The following is a 25,846-nucleotide window of genomic DNA, read 5'->3' on the forward strand; positions in this document are numbered from 1 at the left end:
TATTGTGGTGAGACATATCAGATGCTGGTCAGTCTGTCCATGACTGAAGCAGGAATAACAACACCACCATTAGAGAGGAAAGGAAAAAGGGAGATTCTGAAAAAAAGATGGCTGAATTCCATTTAGTTGCTTTGATTTCAGGATCCTTGGTCACTTGCTCGCTCACTGTCACTCTCTCTGGAGCACTTGAATAGAACAGAACCATCCTTAATGTTTTATGATTCACACTTGTGCTTTTCCCACTATGACAAGTCAAGTGCCTGCTGCATGAAAGTCCTATTTCTTTATTTTCATCTACAGTCTTTTTATTTATCATTTTACTAATTTCAGTCTTCTAAAATGTAAGTATACACATAGAAAATGTAGCTATAGTAAACTTGGTGATTTTGTGCATAATTTTGTTCGTTTAGCTAGCTAAAATGGTGAACTACAGCTATTTGTAGTTTCTGTGTCTCTTGCCTCTCTCATTCCCTAACACTGCCCGTTAGTTCCTAAAGAATGAAAGTATGAAAAGTCTTCACAGAGGACAGGAATGGCTGCTGTCAAGCCTGGAATTTATGAACCCTCTCAACACCCACATTCCCAGTGATGTCACACTCGACAATACCAGAGACTTCACCAAAAAAAAAGCACTGTCGGACTGCCATCCCTGTTTATGTGCGTGTTTCTGTGTTCCTTGGAGCATGGGTGATGGTACTTGGAGGCCGTGGGAAAGGCAGCCACCTACACCCGCTCACTTGCACACACACGCACATTTCCAGTACATAGACAGTCAGTGGCAGGACAGGGTTTTGTCCCCTCAGACAGAGGGTAAATAGGGTAAATAAGCAGTCGGTGAAGGGAGCTTATTCTTTCTAGATTGCTTGTTTTTTTCTCATCAGTCCTTGTTTAGCTCAGTAAATAGGATCCCATCCTCCCTGGCGTGCACTGCACACACACCACTGAGCCATGCTGCTTCAGGCAACAGGGAGGCATGCAGTGCAGTAAAGTGTATATATGGAGATCTGTTCGCTCCATCCTGATGGTATTGTATTGCGTGCACACTCACAAAACAACATGATGGTGCTTGTTTTCTGAATTGCCTGTTTATCTCTGATTAAAAAAACAAACAACATGCTCGTTTAATTGGAAAACTGCCAATTTCAGCCCAAAATTCTTGTTCCTCGACATAACTGAAGTGTTCCACAAGTGACATGAAGCAGCTTGCTCCCAATGCAATTCATTTATTCATTTAAAAGATTATTTGCACTACGCAAAAATGAAGATAACATTGTCTCTCTCTCTTTTTTCCACCAGTAAAGGGAAATTTTAGGATTTTAGGCGACAAAATTAGATGCCATGTTTGAATTCTCCTGCAGCGCGAATAGTAAACTTTATAATTGCCTGCCAGCCATCATTAGTGAGTGCAACAGGGATGTTTGTAAAGATGGTTTCAGATAGTGTACGAGGAAAATAGCTCCCTCATACATTATTCAGATCAATTTGGAGGCAAACAAAGAACAAACTCAGTAGGAAAACATGCTAAGAACAAAAAAAATGCACATTTTGAATCATTAGCACTATTAGCATGTGCCTCATCTTAACCAGGTTTCTCTTCTTTCTTTACTGCAGGAGCGGATCTTCCTCAAATTGTCCAACTACATCTTCACCTCCATCTTTGTGGCTGAAATGGCTATAAAGGTGAGACACAGGATTTACACTGACACTTGAGCTTTTACTTACATTGTTGGCTGCTGCTTTAAAACAGTCCACACATTCCAACCCCAAGACAGCCGACAACAGCTCACTGTCACACTAGTGTTTATTCACTGTAGACACACAAACAGAAACACAGTTACCTGGCTAAATGATGGGGAATTAGCTTTTCCCAAGAAAAGAAAGTTTTGATTTGTATGAAGTATTGATTTTTTTAAAGCTAAAGAAAACAATGTTTTTTTAGAATTATATTTATTGAATATTTAAAATTAGCTTAAAGAATTAGGATTTTGAAGCACGTCTTTTTTGCCTTGTTTTTTTATGTTTGTTTGTTTTTTATACTAATTTTTTGGTAAATGTCTTCTTTCCTCTTACTATGTTTTGAAAATAATATATCAAATATGCTAAGGTTGTAAAAGGTCAACCAAGTTTCAGTGAATCAAAGGGTAATACAGTTTATGATAGCCGGTTGGAAACTGATGTGGCACAGAGGTCATTCAGTTTATGCTCTAACCCCTGTACAGTGGTTAGCAAGATGCTCTTTCAGCTTGCGCCCATTCTTCCCATCTTTCCTCGATGTTTACTGATGTTTACGTTTGTAAACCTCAACCTAGCTCGCTAGCAGCCAGCTAGCTAGAAGTTGTCAGGAGGAGAATTTACAGACTGGTGAGTTGATTTCCTCATCTTGATGAATGATTCACAGTCACAAGCCTCCACCGCCCAAAGCCAATCACAAAAAGTACCACCAAGACTTGCAAAATACACATAAGACAACAAATTTAGGAGTTAAGCAGAGCTGAGAGGTGACTGGAAGCGTCCACACATACGTCATGTATTATGTGATGGGATGCCAGATACTGCTAAATATAATGATTCTGTAGCATGAAGCTTGCATGCTATGGCCTGTGACGACTTATGGTTATGATTTTAAGGTACTTTTGCTTTGCATTCTTCCATGAAGTCATCACAGACTTCTGCTCGTACTCACCCAGTTGACATCAGCTCATATGCCACAAAATATTTAGTATCTCAGGATTTTTTTGGGGACCATACCTCATCGCTTGTCTCCAGCTTTGAGAGGAACGGGATGAAGCATCTGTCTTCACTCACAATGTGCAAATTTTGCATAAGATGGAGAAACCCTCACCAGACTCCCCAAACCGCTCAGACACAAAGCAGCAGAGAGGAATACAGAGTCTGCCTGATACCCGCATGCACTGTAAGCCCCCAAAATACAAAAGAAAACAGAGTTAAGAGGGAGGAAAGGGAGAGGAAGGGAATGAGAGATTGAGACTCAAACAGACAGTGAACACACACAGCGCACACACACACACACACACACACACACTCAGGGCTGTTTCATAATGCTAAGCGGAGGATTGTCTCGACAGTATTCAAATGGACCGGCTTTGAATGGAGGTCCGTGCAGGCGTGGGCGGGAGCGAGCGGAGGCAGAGGGGAGGAAAGTTCATGGGTGTCGCTCATTCAAAGCCTCTGTCTCTATTTTTGGTCCCAGTACAATTGGTGGGCTCACGAACGCAAGGTCCACACACACACAGAGTTCTGGTTGTGTCATTTGTTTTACAGTCTCTTTAAGTTTAATGCCAAATTCTAAAAGGATCCCATATTTAGCAAAAAAAAAGCAAACATGGGATAAACAAATGTGTGTAGTAGAACTTTTTTCTACTTTTCTGCCTCATTAAATAGATAACAATTTTCAAAATGTATCTCATGTCCTTTTATAGGATGCTCGACCATTGGTTTGTTTCACTTAACTACACAATTACATTACTGTTAACATTTAGCCAAAACCAGCAACAACAGTAAAATGCCGCTCATATTGATGCATCAATATTACTTAAAATGACATCATTCACGTAGGCCATTTTTCTCCAGAATTTTGTTTAATTAATTTTTACCACTTGCCCAATCAGGCAAGTGAGGTGCTTTATATACTAGCCCAGCCTGGAGTTTTACTTGCCCAGTCTAATTGGGCAGTCCTTATGGTTGAGCCCTATATAGGTACTTTTACTTAAATAAATAATTTTTCCACCACTGATTAAAGTCCAAATAAAATGTTATATTAGAATATGCAGAGATTACATTGTTTGATTTAATGTATTAGCATACATTAGCATGTATTAGCAGCAGTATTTAATGTAGTAAAGCAAAAAGTGCAATATTTCCCTCCTAGAAGTAGTGTAGTGGATGTATAATACAATAATTAAATGAAAATACTTGTGTAAAAAATAATCATGGAAAATATTTAGGTGTAAATGCACTTTGTTTGAATGCAGAATTCAGCAAATTAAAGTAGAAGCTGTCAGAGATCTCTTTGTTCATAAAGGTGGATCAGCCTCTTTGATGATTCCAGATCATGTACAGTATATACTGCCGTGCATTGATTAGCATCAGCTAATGTCAATTATCTTCTCTCTATCTCCTTTTCACTCTCTTGCTCTCTCATCTCTTCAATCATATTAGGTGTTAAGAAACGCATGAAGCAAAAATAGCTGTCGTGGCCTGATTTAATAACTTTCAGCTGCAAAAACAAAAACAAGTTCAACCAGTGTCTATTATTTTCTGGAATGCAAATTGCATTATGGGTAGAATAAATGATGAGTGTGGAACCTATAGAATAAGAAATGTGGTGTAGGAAAGATTGCAGCTTTTATGATCTTCACTGCCAAGATCCAAGTGAACGATCTACAAAGTGAATGAGCTGGGCATATAGGACAGCAAGCGTTAATAAAGACAAAGAAACCTGCAAACGCACAGGCAAAAATAGATATTGAATATATCACGTTATGCCACTTCCATTCAAAATTGATATTTACCTTTGAAACCTCAGGAAATTGCCTTGATTTGTTTAAAAAATACGGCCGATATTCGATATGCCCATATATTACAACTCATTTGAGAAGATGATGCTCTATGCCGATGTTGATGGTTTCTGAATGCAGCACAAGAAAAATGATGTCACTCCAGGTTTACTTTAAATGTGTCCCATACATATCTGAGCCGCAGCAGTTTACCCTTCGTGTTATCTGCTACCTGAGCAACATACAGTGACTGATTTTTGCAGTGTGTTCATGCCTCTGCGTTGTGTTTGTGTCCAGATCGTAGCTTTGGGCTGGTGTTTCGGGGACAAGGCCTACCTGAGGAGCAGCTGGAACATTCTGGACGGGATGCTGGTGATGATCTCTGTTATCGACATCCTCGTGTCTCTCATCTCCAATTCTGGAACCAAGATCCTGGGCATGCTCAGAGTGCTGAGGCTGCTGAGGACCCTGAGGCCGCTACGGTAAGTGGCTCTCCTGGGGACGCTGAAATGTATAAACAACCAAACATACTGAGAAACAGGCCCTGAAGCTGTTGATAGGAATCATAAAATGAAGCCTTACCACAGAATATGTAATCGTTGAACGTGAAATATTTAAAGGCCAGTACTAACCGACCCCATATATATGTGTGTGTGTGTGCTTGAATCGCTCCTTTTCCCAGACTCATGGGAGCATAACAGCGCGGTATGGATGTTTTGTTTTCAGATGCAAGTGGAACAAACTGAGCTTTCTCTCAGCTCTGACATGTACCACCTTTTGGAGGTTTTGGGAGATGTGTGTGTGTGTAGGCATTCATTTTAGTGTGTGTTCATGCGTGCGTTATTGTCAGCGTGCACACACTTGCACAACTATGTTTATTTGAGCGAGATTAAAGCGGAAATCACCAATTTGGGAGGCTGCATTTGTACTTACATCTCCAAAAAATGTGTGTGTGGGCACAGAGGGAAATGAAGAATGTGTGTGAAATATCTGACAGGGTCTTCACGTGAGTGCACTCCTTTCGTCCTTAGTTTCAGCTTCAGTGTGTGTTCACGTGTGCCATTTCCATGCGTGTGGCGTCACGCTTGACTTGGCTCACAGCCGCACGCTCAGTGTCTCGTCTCGTGAAGGGGAGCTCTCAGGCTTCGCCCCGTCTTGAATATTTATCACAGCTCTGAGGGAGAGCACAAAAATCAAATATTCATTTTCTTCCTGCCAAATTTACCCGCTAAACACAACTGATCTTCTCCGTCTTCCTTTTGCTTTTATAACTTTCACCTTTGCCATCAAAGTGTAATCTTTTGCCAAGACTTCTTTTCCTGCCTTCAAACTGTTGCTTTCTTCTTTGAGTTCAAACTGTAACATTTGTTTGTGAACTCGGTTGTGTTGAATGTGCTTCACATTATGTGTGCGTGTCTTTTTAAGTATGCATACCCTGTATCCTGTGTGTGTTTTTATGAGCATTCAACGCTCTTGATCGCAGCAGACCTCACGTTCCTGACATGTAAACAGTGGGTGTGATTATGAGTTGGGTCAGATCAGACCAGAATAATTTGCCTTGAGTGAAATGATGCAGAGGATGTGTTTTATCAGCTTTGTGCTGTGTTGACCTGTGCTCAAGAATACTGCAACAGAATTTCAAAACAAGCAGTCATCACTGATTATTTGTAATTGTAACAGTTTCAACAGGACATAGTTTGATAGGTATGTTTAAGTATGACTCTAGTTTATTGCTATAGAAAACCCAGTTTACCCATTGACTTTCAGAGTCAATGGGTTTTTTGAATGGGTTTTTGGTTAAAGCCTTAAACAAGGTCTGTGGTTAACACAAGCTAAAGAGACTTTCACATTTTGTTCTACAACATAAAATAAGTCAGTAAATATCCTACTCCCAAACTTTTAAGCGTGTATGTGTCTTTAAACATCTAGCCACACCAAACTCAGCATTAGAGCCTTTTAGCGGTGGCAACGCAACCGTAATGTATGTCATTTTAGCCTAATGTTAGCTTTTTACTTCTGATGATTGCATTTAAGCTTCAAAAATCCTGAAAGTGATGTTCATTTGTAAAGATTATATTGCTGAATAAAACATGTAAACACGATAAACGTTTGTTTACCACAAAGCATATTTTCTGCGTAGATCCAAAATCCAATGGAAAAATCCCTTTGGCTTTTTGATGAAGGAACAGTCCACTTTAACCCTTTGAAACCTGAGCAAAATGACTTGATTTCTATCAAAAACATCGGAAGGGGGCAATAAAATATCAAAGAATCTGTAAAAAGTACAAGGAAAGTACATGAAAATTAGTTTAATAAAAGAAAGTTTTTAAAAAATCATGGGAATGACCTGGAAAAAGTGCCCAAAATTATAATGATTTTGTAACATGTTTTTAAGTATGTAATCATGTATCATAATTGAGAATATTTTTCTAAATACTAATTTCTTGACATTTGTGGGACATTTCTTACCAAGTTGCTCATTGCCTTTTTTCCCCGCATATTTTTCCACAGAAATCATTCCAATTTGCTCAAAGTTCAAAGGTTTAAATACTTGTGAAAAGCATCTGAAAGCAGCACAAGAAAAGTGATGTCACTCTCTGCTTCAAAGGGTTAAACATCATCCCTGTTTACCTACAGACTTACTTCCTCACTTTAACCTTGTCCAGCCATCCCCACGGTAGTTCTATCAGCCAGCTTGTGTAGTATAGATTATTATATGAATGTAGAATAGCATCGGCCGTCTACACTCTGACCCTTTCCCTTTCCATATGGAAACACCAAACACAGCAGGGAGTGGGGAGTGCTGATAACAACTTTCCATCTATAGGTGAACTCGGAGCCTACAAGTGAGTGGGAGGAAGGTGTTGAGAAATGCTGTCGGAGAAGCAGCTTCAGACAGAGCGAGGGGAACATACTCAAACATACCTCTGAATGTGCTTTAGTTGCCACTGTGGTTACTAGCATGCTGTTCACTTCCAAGTGAAATGTTAATTTGACATTAAAGAGTGCACTTGCTGTCAAACAAGAGGCTTTCTAATTAGATCTGGTGCAACTGTGACAAACTGAGCACTTGAACAGAGTACCTGATTCTAACTGCTGCTGAATCCTCTTATTTAATCCCCACAGGACAGCACGGCTGAGGCTGTATTAATGTCGAGTAGGGAAGGTTTTAGAGTCAGATTAGAAAACATGTAGCAATTACAAGTTTGGGGGGAAATATTCTCGAGAGCAAAGGGCAACCATTTCTCAAGGGAGCGATGTCTTCAGTTTGAGAAAAATGCAAAATGGCAGAGAGAGATGGGATTAGGAAGAGTGTATGGAGACAGGCAGAGAGTGAGTGAGGAAGAAACAGGAGAGGATAGAAAGAGGAATAAGCACAGATTGGTTGCTCGGCTCTCCCCTCCGCTGAGGCTGCAGATGAGTTACATGAAAGCAATGCTGTAAAATAATTTTGAAGGTGGTTATTAACTTTCACTCCAAAAGGAGGAGCAGAGCATTAAAGGCTATAGCATATTAAGCTATTAGTGTGCTGCTGTGGGTATACTATATGGCTTGGTAATACTGTACAGCAGGTACATAAAACCCTGTTAAAGATGATTCAGTCTGATCAACACAGAGTGGAATTACTGCTCTTGTTGCATTAAAGCCATGTTTCAGTTTAAGTAGTCAACTAACATTCCTTTGGGGAGCACAACATTAGTGGAGCTACTGTACAAATGCTTTTACCAAAAGCAACAACACAAGGTTGGATATGTTTGTTAGTTACTGTAAGGCCCTGACTCACCAAGAAATGGATGTGAATAGGGTTGGGCCAGAGTTAAAATTTTCAAGGAGTGAGATCAAAACAAACTGAGTATATATGGTAAAAATATTTTAGCCACTGAGCTCTTAAGTAGAAATGTTTCCTGATGGTTTGTGTTGTAGTTCACTGGCACATGGTCTCTCAACATTGGATTGTGTTGTTAATGTGCTAAGAGACTAACAAGCATCATGACAGTATTCTGATTTCCGTATTTGAATGAAAATTACAGACTACCACCATCTGCTGGTATGGAGGGGAACTTCCTCTCAAACAGGCGAAGAACATACTATGTGCTGGTTTTGCCTTTGGTTTTAGTCTTTGCCAAAAAAACTGCACATGAACACACCGCAGTGATACAGGCGACTTAAGCGCAAGCGTTAACTGTCGTTGTTGCTTTGATGTCGGTTTGCTGTGCTGATTTGGAGACTGGCGGTTGAATGATGCATCCAAAACTGCCTCTGTCGAAAAAAGGGGGGCTAAAATTCTTTAGTACTCTAATGTTTTGGGGAAAAACCCAAATCCAAACCACAGGAGAGTTTTTCTTTTTTTGAATTAGAGTCCTTACCAGTGGCAGGACAAAACAACATATATGACTGTTAAAGGTCACAATTTCTAACATTCTAATGTGTGGTTCATGTTGTGACACAGTTGCAGTTTCGATATGTTCAGGCACCGAAAGTACTCGGTTAGGTTTAGGAAAAGATCATGGTTTGAGTTAAAATAAGAACGTCATCTTCAGTGATGTAACTTAGGTACGTTAAACAGAAAGAGCCATCTCCTGGGACAAAGTCTAGTTTGTGTCTGTTTTCCCACAGAATATGTGAGTTATCTTAAGGAAATTATTGTTACTGGTGACTGTAAGCATATGGAAAAAAAACAGATGGCACCATACAGGATAACTGACTCAGAATTGCTACAGTGGAGAAGAAGAAGATGAGGTTGCACTGACAGGTGGTTTGAGTTACGGATGGCTGTAAGTCTCTGCTGACAACGTTTGTAATTGTCTGTTGTTTGCTGATTGAAGTTGAGGTTATTGTCTAGTGTATTGTCAAGGTATCTGAGAGACTCCACCACCTCTACCTTCTCCCCTTTGATGGGGAGACCCCAGCAGGCCAGTGTTTTGGGCGTCTAAAGAGCAGTTCATTAGGTTTTGCCACGTTAAGATCACACCATGAGCTAAAATGGGATATGGGATGTTGATAGTGCGAAAAAGAGTCAGTGTCGTTATAGAGCATTGCGAGGATGGCTGTGTCATCTACATATGTGAAGTAGAGAGTAGTGGTGAACGGACAGTTGTTTGTAGAGCGTAAAGAAATGGACTGAGTATGCACCCCTGTAGAGCGCTGGTATCGAGAGTAATGGTGCATGACGGTGATTTCTCAACCTTTTCTGCTTACATTGCACATTACTGTCTGCTGATTAATTAATTCAGTAAACAAAACACAGAGCCAGTTAACAAAATTTCAGTTTTCATCATCAGTGGAATTCATTGCAAATCAGCAGCCCAAATAGTTTAATTGTGACTAATAGGCTCATTTCTGTGTAATTAAACCATGTCAGACTCTTTTAGGGGAATAGAAACAATGATAAATTTATATTTTACTCTGGAAAAAAAAACCCTGATGTTTGTTAATTGCGTCATTTACAAAAAATAGAATAAAACCAAATGTATAACAATGGCTAGGCAGTTAGGCTGTAATGCCTATAACAACATGTTAACCACTTTCATGAATAAAACAAAGCCTTAAAGTTTTAAACTGTTTTCCTCCCATTTCCTCCAAATTCTGCTGTCAAACACACCACGAGGCAGATGTAGCTTTGTCATCCTGCTTCTGTGTTTTGTTATCAGCTTGGTGTCATTCCACCTCGATTGTGGCAGACACGGGCTGTTTGAATTAAATATGAGCTTGTCTGTGTTTTCCCCTCTGGCAGCGCGGTGCACGCGGGGTTCAGATCGGCAAGCAGCATCATCATATTCTTGGACTGCTTGCTACATGTGTTTGTGGGAGTATAATTGCAGCGATCAGGTGAATTTGTATTTGAGAGTGTGTTTGTGTGCAGGTGTCTGTTTGTTTCTCATTAGAGGTATTATTGGTAACCTTAGAGTGTACAGGAGAGGGTCAGCAGGGGTGCACGGCCATGTGACAGAATGATGCATCAGCTTTGTTTAACAGTACACACACACACACACACACACACACACGCACGCACGCACGCACACCTTTTGCAGTCATACATCAAGCCCACAAGCATCGCTTATGGCCGGCCTCAGGGAAGGCCCAGAGGGTTGTACCTTGTGTCACCAAGTGGCACTTTTATGTCACCCAACACCACCTACAGCTCATTGACAAGTCAGCTACAGCCTAAAAACCCCTCTCCACCACCACCACTGCAGCGGATCCATTAATTGTACCTGCCACTCTCCCTGGCCTCAGTGCAGGAAGACTAATCTAAACAGCTTTATGGTGTTTGTAAGGTCAGAGCTGGCTAACAGGTTTCTTTATTGATAAATCCCCCCTGTGGCTGACCCCTGTCGCCTCAGTCTGTGAGCTCATCCGTCACTTGATGATGTTGTAATTATCCAAAGGTTTATGTGCTTGCTCACTATTGTTTGTTGTTTGATCCTCGTGTCTTGTAACATATTGACCCTTTGATAATCCCTGCTCCTTTGTGGTGGTCCATCAAGTTGTTGGAGTTAGCATGGAGCTCACATGGTAACTGAGTACACTACCTGAAGAAATATTATCTATGTTTAGGACAAATAAAAAGGCGATTTCACAGAGAAGCAGACATAATGGTTAACGAAATGTTAAGGATATATCCATGACATCAGCCTCAGTTAACAGCAAAAACAGGTTAAAATGATACAGTTAGACGCTGAAGCCTCACGTACACATCACAGTGTGGAAGCGAAAACACCAGAATGACTTTGCTGATATCAAACTAGCTGTGTGTAGCTGTTCGTCCTCAGGCCCAAACAAGATTATCTCCGGTACATTTTTTTTTGCAACTGGCGCTCTGTAACATAACACTAGTTCTTGTTGGTTTTCTCCTGCAGCTTGATCAAATCCTGTCAAATTGTTTAAAACAAAGTAGATCCATTGAATTAAGAGTGGACCTGCTGGGAATGAATGGCTTTAGTATCAGTTGATTCAGGCGTTCAAGTCGAGCTGCATGGGCCCCTAAGCAAAGCAAGTCAAGTGTCCCTGGCTTACATTTACATTTTGCTCATTTACCAACAGGTACGAGAACAGCGGATGGTGCTATTTGACAGCTGAAGAGAAAGGACAGCTGTAGGTTGAAAAACATGAGAGGAATTTACACAGCAAGGTGAAGCAGTAAAGTTTAGACCAGAAAAAAAAGCAAGAAAATAGCAGCTGCTTCATTTTTTATTCCCTCTATATCCCCACTACCTCCCAGCCCTCCTCTCCTCCCTCTATTCCCTATTTCTATCTCCCAGCATCTCCTAATTACACCCAGTGTTTGCACTGTGGGAACACGCCTGCCACTTATTGCCCGACCTGTTGTTCTCTTTCCTCAGTGAGAGTGGTGGAGGCAAGAGATGGGTGGCGCACATGTGCAGGTGTTGTGCAGACTCCTTCCCGGTCTTTTGTATAGCACACAAAACAAGGACACGTTGCCAACCGCTGTGAAATTATGTAGGGAAGTAGATTAGAAGAAGCGAGCGCTAACTTTTCTCCCCCTGGTTCCCTCCATCCAGCGTCTCCTCATCCTCCTTTTCGTGTCATATGCAAATAGACTTGACAGAGAGGAGCCCATCGCAGTGTGTGTCCTTCACGTACCGCATCATCAGAGTGTATTGACTCAGAATAAGAGGCTCGTCTCTCCTCCGTTCCCCTCCTTAATAAGCCTTTTCGCTTTGGCATATTTGTCAGAGTGGAGCTCAAAAGGAGAACATGATGTAAAGAGGTAGGGAGGCTGGTTTGGGGTTTTCATATGCAAAGCAGCAAAGTGTGGAAACATCCTTTTTTGTGTAATCTGAGGGGACTGCGCAGTAAACGATGAGTTTCTGTCCTTGATGGACTGCAGATGCACCAACTTTCCCAACATGTTGCACTTCTCTACTCTCCTTATATATATCTCATTTTGTTTTAGTTTTTAAGGGACTGTTCTTTATTTATCAGAGGAGGGGGTGGCTTTCATTTTTTTTACCCATTCCTCCCCGAGTGACTTGCAAAAAACACAGTTCTCCCTCCACTGTAAATAAGTTGTTAGATTGTACACTTTGATGTTTAAAAAGTGAAAAGTTGAAGATGAAATCCCTGATTTTTCACTCTTCATGCATGCTGGTTAGAGAGTGCAATGCTTTATTCTTGGCCAAATTTTAAATGAGACAGAGAAAAAAGTGATTTTGATGAAATATCACTATTTCAAGCTTAGATTTGGTTATTTCTTTTTGGTAATCTTTTGGTTATTCTCCTCTGAGGCTTGTTTTTCTTTTTTTTTAATCTCACTTGTTTTACTCTGTTTACTGACTGTTCTTTATCAGAGGATGGGGTGGCTGGGGTGTGAGTTTTTTTTTTTGTTTTTTACCCTCCCCAAATCTACGAATATTTTTCTGACTGGCAAAGAATGCATGACCTTTCATACACATAAATAAGTTATTAGATTTTGAAACATATCTTTTGATGTTTGAAAGTTAAAAGTTGGAGTGAAAAAAAACAACTTGATTTTTCACTCTTGTTCTGAGTTTCCTTGAACATATTATGTCCCACATAATATGTTCAAAGAAAATTGGAAATCCAACAATTATTGTTTTTGCAGTTTCTATTCATGAAAAATTGTGTCACTGAAAAGAACCATAGAAAACATATTTTCTTTAAAAATTGGTGCTAAATACATACAAAATAAAGTCATTTTGTAAGTTGTGTGCCCCTCCCCCAAGAATACAGAACATAAGTCCCTTTTTGGTGATTAAAAAAATATTTGACATGCATCCCCCTTTTATGCACCACCCCCTCCTCTCTCATAAATATTGAACAGTCCCTATCTTGTTTAGAGAAACTTGCACACTAATGAAAGGATGACACTAGATCAGGAGGAAAAACATATTCAAAAAAATGGAACATCTTTGAAACATCTTCATAATAATCCAAATGTTTGTCCATAAAACACGGATTGAACATGCACTTGCAACTGACTCTTGCAGTGTTTTCCTCTCTGTTTCTCTGTAAAGAGATAAGAGACTATTGCTTCAACATCAGGATAAACTCCTCGCCAGAGAAGAACACTTAATCTGGACTTAGATAACTAACTTTGTTGAGGAATACAATGCAAAAATGTTCTCATCCCAGCAGAGCTGCATAGATCCTAAAAGGAGATGAATGCAGATGCAGCTCTTGAACACTATTGCCCTCCATAGCTCCTGAGTGGTACTGCATCCCATGGTTTTCAATAGAATATCAACAGATAAGTTGTAGCCGTAGGCTCGTTATTCTCTGATCAGGGCTATTGATTAGTGGTCTGTCCTGGTCTTTTATTATCCCATGTCTTTTCTTAATGTGCTATTGACTTTCCCTTCACTCATCTGTCTGCTCAGGGGACAACATACAAGGCATACAAAGACAGATAGACAAAAGGCAGAGCATGCACATCTGTGTTTTCTGTGTAAAAGCTTGTTCAGATGTGTGTGTGCATTGGCAGGTTTTATTGTGTGTGTTTGTGTTTATACCCTGTTGAAGAAGCTCAGCTGCAGTGCGGTGCTGTGCCGGGTGCCGTGCTGGCACTAATTAAACATCCTCATCAGTCCATTGGCTTAATTAGAAGTGTCTGTTTCCTTGACTGCAGAAAGAGAAAAAAAAGTTTATGTTAAAGAAGAGCAAGAGTGAATGAAAGAGGAGTGAATTTCTAAAGCAACAGGTGTTCGGTTTGAAAAGTGCAAATGAGAATCGGGTTTTGGGGCTGTGGTACACAAGGGGAATTAGTCTATATGTGTGTGTATACAGAGTGAGAGCCTGGAGGTTGCAGGTTGGAACGCTGCAGGCATCCCTGCTCCATCTGGTATGAGCCGTATTGTAAGTGACCTTAAAGAACCCTGCACAAGCACACAAACACAGAGGCAGTGCACTAATATCCTCTCACATGCTGTGTTTCAGTGTGATCAGCCGAGCCCCGGGGCTGAAGCTGGTGGTGGAGACTCTGATGTCGTCACTGAAACCCATCGGCAACATTGTGGTCATCTGCTGCGCCTTCTTCATTATCTTTGGAATCCTGGGAGTACAGGTGAGGGGGGAGGGTGTAGCGAAAACAAAAAGACAGTCTTGACAGAGAAACATCATGCGACAAATAGTCCCTCAATTCTTCACTTTCCACTGACCCACCATGTAGTACATACATCACGTAATCTTAGCAGAGAAATAGTTTTACCATTCACTCCGTGCTTTATAACTCACACTGTAGGACACTTATGAATGCTTATCTGCTGGCAATGGAGATTTCATGGCTAACAGCCCAAGGACCAATCTATACCAATGAGCTCTGTGTCCTTGGCGTACTTCAGGCTCCTGTCTATTAGCATGTTTATGTCCATAAACCATCTGTCCAAGTTAAGCAGTGTCACAAAGGATTAATGGCTGTGACAATGCCATGAAGCAGTGACTGGAAGCTGTCACTTGTTAGAGAGCGTCAATAGAATTCACTACACCGCCTTTAATATCCGCCGTTGAAATGTTTTTAATGTTGTCAGTATAAGTGTAATCATTCAGTAACCTATATTTTTTTTATGATACATTTTATACCAAGCAGCCATTGATGACTTTTGTACTCAAGTTTCCAGGTAATACTTATGGAAGACCCAAATCCAAGCTAGTGCCCTAATTCTAACCGTATACAACCTGAACCTTTGGTACTCACACAGCCTGGTAGTGCGCTTTGCAAAGTACAGTAAATATGCATATATAGTCAGCAGCCGGTTAACTTACTTCAGCAGAAAGACTGCGAACATGTTCACTTTTTTCAGGAAAATTAGTATGTGTATGCTGTTTTTTAATGCAGGTAAACCCACTAAAAATAGGCCATAGACTCCTTTGCCATTGCCAGTAGACCAGATATATGTACACAGCTCAACAGTTGAGTATGCCTTTCTGAGTCTTTTTACTGGTGTTTCATGTTCGCCAAACACAAAGTGACAGTAAAGCAGTGTCATATTTCCATCGCTGCTAATCAGAGCTGGAGCCAATAATTATCTGCATGTACTGCAGACTCATTTGTCATGAGTACCCCGATTGTAACCATTTCCACTGAGGGCGAAAGTCAGACTTTAGGGGGATTTTGTGCGCTTTTTGTCTAGTGAAAAAGCTGCTTACTGAAGTCAGCTAACCTGGCTCTGGCTAAAGGTAAAATAATCCTTAAATGCGATTTTGACTGGAAGAAAGTTACTTTTTTCAGTAATCGTTTCTGCTTTTCTCTCCACCCTGTTGGGGAGACTGATCCCTGTATCATGAGCAGCAGTGCCTCTTAAAGAAGTATTTCAGACGTACCTCTTGAGGAAGTATGTGAAATTGATGCTGCATAATCAGAAAGAAAAAAAACAAGAAAAAGAACTGTGGCATTGGCTTTGCATATGAGGCAGAACCCTACAACTACCAGAATGCAGTGCACCATATTGGACCAATAAACAGCCAGCTAGTGGGTGATGTAATGGGAACTTGTCTATTTGACACAATGGAGGCTGCATGGTAACAAACATCTTGTATAACTTTTAAACAGTAATCTAAAAAATGTTTCTAAGAGCATTTTAAACAAACAATAAACAATACAGTAACAGAATCTTGGTTTAAATTTGCTCAGCGCTGCTTACTTTTACTGTTTGAGCTCAGTTTTTCATCTTCCGTTTTTACTGGACAGGAAGCCCACTTCCTGTTCACAACTCTTGCTTTTCTCTTGCTTTTTGCGATTCAAGTTTGGTCTGCGTTTGAGAGAGAGAGAGGAAGAGAGAGGGGGAAATCTGTCTCTCAATCCAGCTGTATGCTCTTCGTGGAAATTTGGAAAGTACAGCTTGCAGTTTGAGTTTGAAAGCCAGCAAAACTCCTCAGAATGACATGTGTTGTGTGAAAACAATGAATAATTGAGAGGAGCAGTGGAAAAAAAAAATCTGTTTTTTTTTTTTTTTAATTGTATGAATTTTCTGGAAATATGCCATGTATGAGATGTTATGCGAAATGACTAAACCCAAATTTACCACAAACAGCATACCGAAGTTTTACAAACCAATTTTCTGAATCAGAATCAGAATCAGAATCAGAAAAAGATTTATTGCCAGGTATAGTTAACACAATACGAGGAATTTGTTCTGGTGGGTTGGTGCAACATAAATATAGAAAAAGAAAACAGATAAAATAGAAGATACAAATATGAAATATAAAATATAAAAAGTACGAGTCTTACAGTGCAAAACAAAACAAGTAACACAAGTAACAGTGTTACAGTGCAAGAAACAGAACCATGGAATTAAAGTTATATACAAGAAAAAGTTCACTGTAAAATAAACAACAAGTCTCTGTTTTTCTTCCCAGCTCTTCAAGGGGAAGTTCTTTGTTTGCCAAGGAGAAAATGTACAGAACATTACCAACAAGTCAGACTGTATGCAGGCCAACTACAAATGGGTGAGACACAAGTACAACTTTGACAACTTGGGACAGGTGAGATTTCAGATCAATAAAAATGAAATTAAAGAATTTGCTGAGGTGCTTAAATATTCCTGCCATCTCACTACTTCGTCCTTTTTTCTGTTTCAGGCCTTGATGTCTCTGTTTGTTCTGGCGTCAAAAGATGGCTGGGTGGACATAATGTATGACGGTCTAGATGCTGTAGGAGTTGACCAACAGGTTAATATGTTAAACTCTCTCACACACAGAAACACACATGTGCAGAATCTGTTAGCGGTCACTTATGAGTCAGAATTAAACAAAGCTTATACTGTAAGTGTCAATAAAATCCTCTGTATCCTGTGTGTGTTTCAGCCGAGGATGAACTACAACCCATGGATGTTGCTCTACTTCATCTCCTTCCTGCTGATCGTTGCTTTTTTCGTGCTCAACATGTTCGTGGGTGTCGTGGTGGAGAACTTCCACAAGTGCCGGCGCCACCAGGAAGCCGAGGAGGCCAAGCGCAGGGAGGAGAAGAGACTGAAACGCATGGAGAAAAAGAGACGGAGTAAGGAGAAGGAGCTGGCTGGTCGGTAGTCTTTCCACATCTTTCTGAGTCCTGCTTGATTTGAGCCTGAGCCTTTTTTTTGTTTTTCTTTTTTGCTTTTTGATTTGGTTTGGCCGAATCTGGAAGAACGCAATTAGTGAACTAGTACCAACTAGAGTTGCTGCTCTGCGGTAGAACCTTCCCTTTCCCCTCGACCATCCTGTTTTCCTTTCCTCGTAGGCCCTCAAGCTAGTCTTTGACGCAGTCCGGTGGTCACCTTTTCTGGCTCTGCGGACTCAGCTACAGACTGTGGAGGCTCTTCTTCAACTTCAGCATCATTTTCATCAAGTTGAATGTTAAGAAAAGCTTCCATAATCGGCCGGTCCACAGAGCTAGGACAGCTGACCACTGGTGTTAGCCTCCTTTCCCTTCCCTCTTTCCTTCCCTTGCCTGGTCTACCGTAGACGCCGTGCTTGGGATGGCCCCTTGGAGCATGCCCAGTGAGTGCTGACAGACGGGGCTTGCATGGTGGTGGGTATACAGAGCTAGAGGGAGGGGGAGTTGTTGATCATTTTAAACGCCCTAAAAACAAAAACAAGACGACCCCCCTCCCTTCCCCTCTTGTGCATGTGGTTTAGTACAGCCGCAGGGGCAGGGATAGACTAAATCTGGAAGAAAACCAAGAGTCTCCCCTTTGTTTTCACAAAGCTAAGATCTGAGATCACATTGGGTGAGATCTGTAGGAGTTAGATCCCCTGCCCGTTCCCCCTCCCCTTCGGCTGTATAGGAGTTGGTGACAAACTGCTTGGTTTGGTTTTTTATTCTTTCCACTGCCTCCTATATGCAAAAACACAAGTATTAAACTCTTTTCTTTTTTTGTGAATTCAGTGCCTATAACACAAGTATTTTCCCAAAATCCAAAGGCACTTTCTTTATTAAATGTCTACAAGGAGCAGTGGACACGATTGGTTTCTTGAAAAAAAAAAAAAAAGATCCTTTTGTTTCTGTCTTTTTGACATGATACTTGACGATAGGAATGTTTCAACTCTTGAGAAATACAGATGGAAATTGATCTTCCTTTTTCAGGAGGCGTCTGCCAAGGGTGTCCGACCAATCGAGAAACTCGCCCAGACCCTTGCACACTCAGTCTAACACATTTACACTCTAACTCAAGAGGCCCCTTTTCTCGAAAGCACACAAAACCTTTCATATTTCCAAGTTTGTACCGCTGTTTTTGATTTTTCTTGTTTTTGGTTGAAAGCTCTTCTTTTTTCTTGGCCTGGTGGTTCTGTCAGGTGTTCTTTTGTCAGGAAACCTTTAGTCTGAGAATAAGAAAAAAGGGCTAGGGTAGGTTGATTTATTAGCAAAAAGCAACACAAAAAGGCAAGGTTGCTTCTAGGAATCGCTTACCAGTGCAACTTTAGGAATATAGTTTGTAAGGTGGATGAAAACTTCTGCTTTGGTTTGAGAAGTTTAGTTTGAGAATCAACGGCTACCTGATTGTTACAAAAGTTTTAATCCAAAGAACTGGACTCAGAATCACTGGAAAGACAAAACATAGGAACACAAAACCAGCTTAATCTTTCATCGCTTCCTTCTGGCCTTACTCCATCCCTCTTTCCCTCTTTCTCTCTTTTTGACTCTCTCCTGTTTCCAACTCATCCTTTCTTCCTTGCTTTCTTCTGCTTCTCCCTAACTAACACGGTTTCGTTCCTCTAGATTTATTGGTTCCGGGGGTGAGTTGGGCCCTCTCTGAAGGCACAGTGAAAGGTACAGAGTTTCCAGCATGTTCTGTGTGTCCCTTTAAACCCACTACCACTACCACCACCGACCACGACCACCCACCATGGTGGCTAGGGTTCTAAGTTCAATGATCACGGGAGGTAGGGCCCCATCCCGCGTCCCCGCCCCCCTGCCTCTCTCCCATCAGCTCTCAGTCCGCTGGACATGCTGTTACTTGTTTTCTCTGTCGTGGCTTTGTCTTTCACAGCTCTTCCACACTTTCAGCGATCCATCCACTGACCACAGCACTGCACCACTTAGCCACCACCGCAAGAGAAGAAGACTCTTGTGCAGTTAGGTTGGCAGGGAAACTGAGCTGGAGACATGGTGAGAGAGGGAGCGTGTGAGGTAGTGAGGTGTAACAAATGTTTTAGTTGTTTGTTGGTAAAGGATTCTGAAGTGTTTTTTCTTCATAAACCCACTTTAGTCCCAAAGTTCTTTAAGTACACAGTTAAAGAATAATTTTAGTTAATTGCATCTTCGGGCTGTACTTTCATTGTGATCTCTTGGCTGCGATAGTGTTTTGCTTACTAAAGAAAACTGCTGAAATATGGGAATTCAGTGAAGTTGCCACTACAGAGTCACACAGGATAAGACACTTGAGCACTAAGACCATCACACAGATTGTAACAAGACCAAAGCTTTGATCCAGCCTGTAGATTTTGAGATATTCTCTGAAAGGTCAGGGGATCACTAAGTCTGTGTTCACATTCCAAGCAAATATAGCTCAAATATGATTTTTTTGACTCTTGTGTGACACAGATCAGATTTTTTTATTCCTCCTTGGTCGGACATTGACTTATTTTTGAGGGAAGCAGAAATGTTAAAATACTCATTTATGGCTATAAGGACTCATTCCTGCACCACTTTATGGTGACTGTTTCAGGGGATGGAGCTTGCACCCCTATGTCATAAATTTTTCCTCAAATGCCTTTTCGACAAATCTGACACTTTCTTTATTGCTGTTCCGACGTGCATGTGTTTGAGGTAATTGTTTGATTGTGAGGCGCATCAGGGCAGTATGGATATGGGTCACTTCAAACGTGAACGTGAATAATTTTGGTAGAAAGATCGGATCTTAGGATTGAGCATGAGGCCCTGTAGTGTGAATGTAGCTAAAGGCAACCTCTTGGAACCATGAAGATGTGTACAAAACTTTTTGGCAATGTATTTGGTAGTCGTTGAGATATTTCAAAGTGAACTGACGTGATGTATCGACAGAAAATTCACAGTACCAGCAAAGCTCCCAGGCCAGTAACTGGCAAATTGTGTATATCAAAATTGAACCAAGAAGGTCTGCAAACTTTAATAGATGTTTTCAGTGGACAGTTGAGCTAAATGTTTGGCCCTCATTTTCCTTTCCAAAAAAGTTTGGAACACCTCTGATCATGTGACTGCATTGTGTGTCTTGCCTTCCTGATTCAATGAGTACAAGGTGATTATTGCCAATAAGAATTGATGACCAAAGCTATAATAATAAGGCCCAAGTTTGGACAACGCAGAATCCTTCTTTAACTTGACCGACTTGTATTTCTGTCCCATTGAGTCGTGTGTTTTTCAGCTCCCTGTTTTTTAAATTGGATCAGAGATTTAGATTAGAGCTTGATCAGGTTATACAAGTGGTGGCATCTTGAATGAATAGACTCTCACTCTAACATTCTTTAATAACATCCTCTATTAAAGGTCACTGGCCTCCATTAAATGGCATTGGAGCACAGAAATTCAATCAGGAGCATTCTGTTATTTTTCCACTGAGTCTGTGCTTGACTTAAAAGCTTAATTTAAGACACCCAGTGCCAAAATATGTAAATGTAATCACAGTAAATCAAACTGCAACAAACTTTGTCGGAGTATCTAACTAGTTTTTTGCGCTGCAGTCTCCACAGACTTGGCTCCAAATAGCTTGTTTCACTTACAAAGAGGGCTTAGATAGTTTCTTTGGTAGAAAACAATCTATTTTGAGCATCAGTAGGATACTATTTTTATATCATGAGATAAAACAAAGTAAAGTCTGTAGCCAAACTGCATAAATTTATCTCCACCTCATGGCTGATTTACTACAGCACAATGAAAGGTCACAGCAGTACCAGTTGTTATTAAACGAGACCACAGCAGGTTTGTTAACAGTGGTCAGCTCTTGTTATCACCACAAAGGTCATCTCAGGTCTGTGTGACCACTCTGACTGGTTTGCAGGCACACGTGGTTGAATTGTCGCAACTTGTTTCCATGGCGATCTGGTTCAAGTATTGTTATGATAGAGCTGCAGAGAGGTTTGTTACATAATGACAGCACCTACAACTCTGCATTATAAAAGTTTGTGTGTTATGTCTTTGTTTTCTCATATTTTATTACCAGGTGCAATGTCTGTTAAATAGGGACACATTCCAAGAGGGTACACGACTGTGCTAGACAGTATTTTTGTTTGTGTGTGTGTGTGTGTGTGTGTGTGTGTGTGTGTGTGTGTGTGTGTGTGTGTGTGTGTGTGTGTGTGTGTGTGTGTGCGTGCGTGCATATGTGAGTGTGTCAGGGGGCAGATGGTTGGCGAACAGGTTGTAAAATATGCAGGAGCAGCTCTCATCTCAAATCCCCTCTCCTCTCGGCCTGACCATCTGAGAGGCGAGCAGGACCCCTACAATCCTTTTGTTGATCCTATGCGGCATTTCACAAGTGCTCTGCAGTATTTTCATATTTTTACCCACAGGTAATTACAGGAGTGCCAAAAACACAAAACACATACATAAAATAAAGCATTCACATAGTGCGCTACTTGTTTATTTAGGGATGTTAACACTCAGAGGATAACGTGTTTGTGTGTTTGCGTGAGTGTTATGCACAGTGTGTTTGTGCGTAAGTACACTGACTCTTATCTTTGGCTCACACTGCACTAGAGCAGCTTTTTTCAAAAGGCTAGAAGGGGAAGAGGAACAAAGAGGAGAAGAGATGATGGAGGAGGCGCATTAAGATTTTGACTGAGGATGGATGAAGGAGGGGAGAGACACAGGGGTGGAGGGGAGAGGTGGTAGTTACATACGCACTCACTGACAAGTCGGATGAAATTGTAACTATATAACTGTAGACATGCAGCCATTTTTGACTAGAGATATTCTAATACAATTTTGCTTTCCTGATACCAATTCACAATACCAGAACTTGCATACTGATCCAAATCCATTGTGTTAGAAAAATGAAAAACAGCTGTATACTACTAACCCTGAAACTAAAGCCTTGAAGAGAAACTGTACATGTCTCATTTTTATTGCGGGACTGTTCAGTGTTAAATACTGCTTGTATTGCTGTGACATCTTGCTGTGTAGTCTACGGTTTCAGAGTGATGAAGAAGAATTGATTTCTGGGGGAAGAAAAAGCTGTTTTATTCAAGTGTAAAACTACTTTTGACAGGGTTCCAACAGAAATGGACAACCTGTAAAAGTCATGGAATTTCATCATCACATTTTCCATATGTGGAAACGTAATGGACTTAGACACAACATTGAAAGTTTTAGAAAAGTCACGGATTTAACAAAAAAATGATTTAATATTTTGAAAAAATGATGGACTTTGTAAAATCATAGATTTTCTTTTTGGAAAAGTCATGGAATTAGTTAAAAACATTGAAAGTTTCAGAGAAGTCATGGAGGAAATCAGGTAATGTAGTTTAAAGAACGACTAAGTCTGTGTAGCAAGGATGTCAAGGTGGTCAAACAAACACATGACTTTTACCTAGGTGACTGCTGTTTGTGTCCCATGTGAAGCCAAAAGAAAATGTTGAATTTTTTAAACTCTCATCTGTACTTCATTTTTTGATCGTAATCGTGTTGACACACAGAGAAAATCTCAACCATACACAGTTAGACAGTCATGCATTCAATACACACAATGCTACACACACATACACAGAGTCACAAACACACACACAGATCCAGGACGGCTTAGTTCCCCTCAGGGTTAATGCGAAGTGTCTCCCTGTTTGACTCGACTTGTTGTGTTGAGTCATGCATTCTGCAGTCAGAGTCAGCTGCTTGTGACAGACACATCAGGAGAGGCTACAGTACACTGCACATGATGTATGCTGCAAATTGTAAATATAGTTTCATATTATTTCCTCCTTCAGTGAGCTATCAGAGAGGTGGCATGCTGGATGTTTTGACAGACAGCAGCTTGTATCAGGGTAATGATGCTCTCAGTGTTTCTGCACAAATCTATAGGCTGTCGGCTGCTGTGTGCTGCAGTAGCAATTTAGGCAGCGGCAGCTTTTATGAAGTCTATCAGAGAGTAACCCTATGCAACCTACACTCTTACAGTCAATATTTGAAACATATCAGTAGATCTGTGAGACAAGATAACTGCATCAGTAACCCATTTGGACTAACATAATAGGGCTGCAATAATTGTTTATTTTCATCATCTGTTTCTCTATGGACAGCTTTCTGTTTTACAAATACTATCTATCTATGTCGAGTATTTCTCGACAAAGAAGTTTAAGTGAAGGTCGACCACTCCTTACAGACTTCTTAACAGGTTTGTACTTCTGAGTATCCCGGATTTTCTTTTTTAGATGATCCAAGAGTAAAACCTTTAGGTTGTTGTGTATGGCATGTCCAACCACTATTCTGCCTTACAGGATCACAGCAACCTCCCTCTTCACCGTCTGTAACTCCTCTCCATTTCTGATGTAAACTATACTTTAGTGTGTGTTCACAAGCTGGCAGTCAACCATTGTAATTCTTCATAAAACATGTGTGACACATTGGTGTCTAGGTCACACGGACTGCTCAGATTCCATCCATTCATTAGTTCTCAGCCCTTTTAATGGTCTAGGTCCACAATCTGTGAACCCAAAGAAATACATTTCCCATCCATCTTCTCTGCAGTTGATGTATATTACTACACAAAATCTCCCTGTCATGTCTGCTTTGGAGCTTGGCTGTGCTAGAAATACCGTGAAGAGCGCGGCTTTCTGCCGACTAGTTGCACGCACTTAGCTGTGAAGCCGTTGCACAGAAATCCATCTGTGTATTTTCTTTTTAATCAATTGATTTACTGTGATATGTCAGAAAATAAGGACAAATGCCTTTAGCAAGCTCCTAGAGCCTCAACTGGCGTCCTCTGTTTTCTTATTCTGTCTAAAAAGTATTTAAAAACCCAAAGGAACTCTGTTTATACTAATCTAACTTAGAACTCACTTCATTTCACATCTCAAAGGCTTTAAAGCAGCCAATGAACAAGTAACATTAGTAAAGAAACATTTCATCATTTACATGGCAAACAGCAACCAAACTTGACTTCTTTCCAAGAAATTTGTTGATAATTTGTTTTGCCAGTTACATTTTGTTGGAAGTGTTATTGCTGCCTGGATTATATTCGGTTGGAATAGTTTGAAGTGCCACGCTCTTGTACTGCACGGAAGTTGAATGTGGGTGGTCTGGGTGGATTGTGGGTGTATAAAACATAAGACTTTGACACCAGAGGCTGGTGTTCACATCCTGAGAACATTTTATATTTTTTTTTCTGCAATCACTTATATTTCTTTATTTCATGTGTTATTCACACTTAATGTTGTTAATGTTAATGTTCTGATAGTGTCTTAGTGATGGAGAAGAGATGTGTTTGTCTGTCAGAGTGCACGGTTAGAGAGGAGCAGTGGACAATAAATTATAAGAAATAACAGTAAATAAGTTCACTGTTTTTAAGTCTGTGCAGGTGACATTTATCTCAACACGTGGCAGAATATGTTTGTATGTGTTTGGGCTCTGTGCTGCTCTCATATTATCACATTATTATGTGTGGATTTGGTTGGATTACAGTAGTCTTCGATGTAGTACTGAACTGTGGTGTGGAAGCTTTGAAAGAACATTATGGACAAAATAGGCCCAAGTGTCTCACTAATGTCTCTGTCGCTGTCCATGGTGCTAACATGCTCATCACAAACCTGTTGTCCACAGTTACTTTACACCAAGTATGAAAAACTTCACCTTCAGTTCATAAATTCCTGCAGCCATCTGAGAGCAGTCAGACAGATATGATGATAAACCTGCAGCCTCTGATTGAAAAGTGCTGCACCAGAGCCCAGTGGGGCCATCCACAGGGTTTCATTAACTTACATGCAAATGACACCAGACTCAACTCCTCACACAGCAGACTGCTCAGTTAGAACTATTTTTTTCAGTGTTTCATGTTTTATTCATGATATACATTAACTCTATGTAACCCGAGCAAAGTGGCTTGTTTAAATTATTATTTTTTCAAAAACATGAAAGAAAAGAATAAGAAACTTTAGAGGAAATTATGCAAAAAAGCACAACATTGGTCAAAAAAGTAAAAGAAAATTACAAAAATAAAAGGAAAGTAAAAATCAAAGCCAAGGAAATTACCCAAAAAGTGCTTAAAATAAAAATAATTCTGTTACATAATTTTAAATACACAATTCTGATAATTATAAATATAGCGAAATTGACATTTTCTTAACCAATAAAAAAATCAGATAAATCCACTAATTAATGGGACATTTTATGCTTAATTGCTGACTTTTTCCCATGTTTTTAAAAGTTTTTAAAAAATCAAACCAATTTGCTCAGGGTTCATTATTTTTAA

The 25,846-nt window shown here is 40.3% G+C and overlaps 1 protein-coding gene across 3 annotated transcripts in view; it reads left to right on the forward strand.

The window, feature by feature from the left end:
• Window positions 1–25,846, forward strand: part of cacna1g (calcium voltage-gated channel subunit alpha1 G) — a 289,865-nt gene that overhangs the window by 221,937 nt on the left and 42,082 nt on the right. For 2 of the 3 annotated variants that reach the window (XM_088070553.1, XM_088070555.1), the window contains exons 22-28: window positions 1,612–1,680; window positions 4,815–4,999; window positions 14,436–14,562; window positions 16,854–16,979; window positions 17,076–17,165; window positions 17,301–17,493; window positions 19,192–19,242. In XM_088070553.1, coding sequence (XP_087926679.1) covers window positions 1,612–1,680; window positions 4,815–4,999; window positions 14,436–14,562; window positions 16,854–16,979; window positions 17,076–17,165; window positions 17,301–17,493; window positions 19,192–19,242 — 841 coding nt within the window. Of the gene's footprint in view, window positions 1–1,611; window positions 1,681–4,814; window positions 5,000–14,435; window positions 14,563–16,853; window positions 16,980–17,075; window positions 17,166–17,300; window positions 17,515–19,191; window positions 19,243–25,846 lie in introns of all 3 variants that reach the window. The other variant, XM_088070554.1, reaches the window with a different exon arrangement.

This window comes from Plectropomus leopardus, chromosome 19, assembly GCF_026936395.1.
Source record: "Plectropomus leopardus strain MGB_pleo_1.0 chromosome 19, ASM2693639v1, whole genome shotgun sequence".
Taxonomy (NCBI): Eukaryota; Metazoa; Chordata; class Actinopteri; order Perciformes; family Serranidae; genus Plectropomus; species Plectropomus leopardus.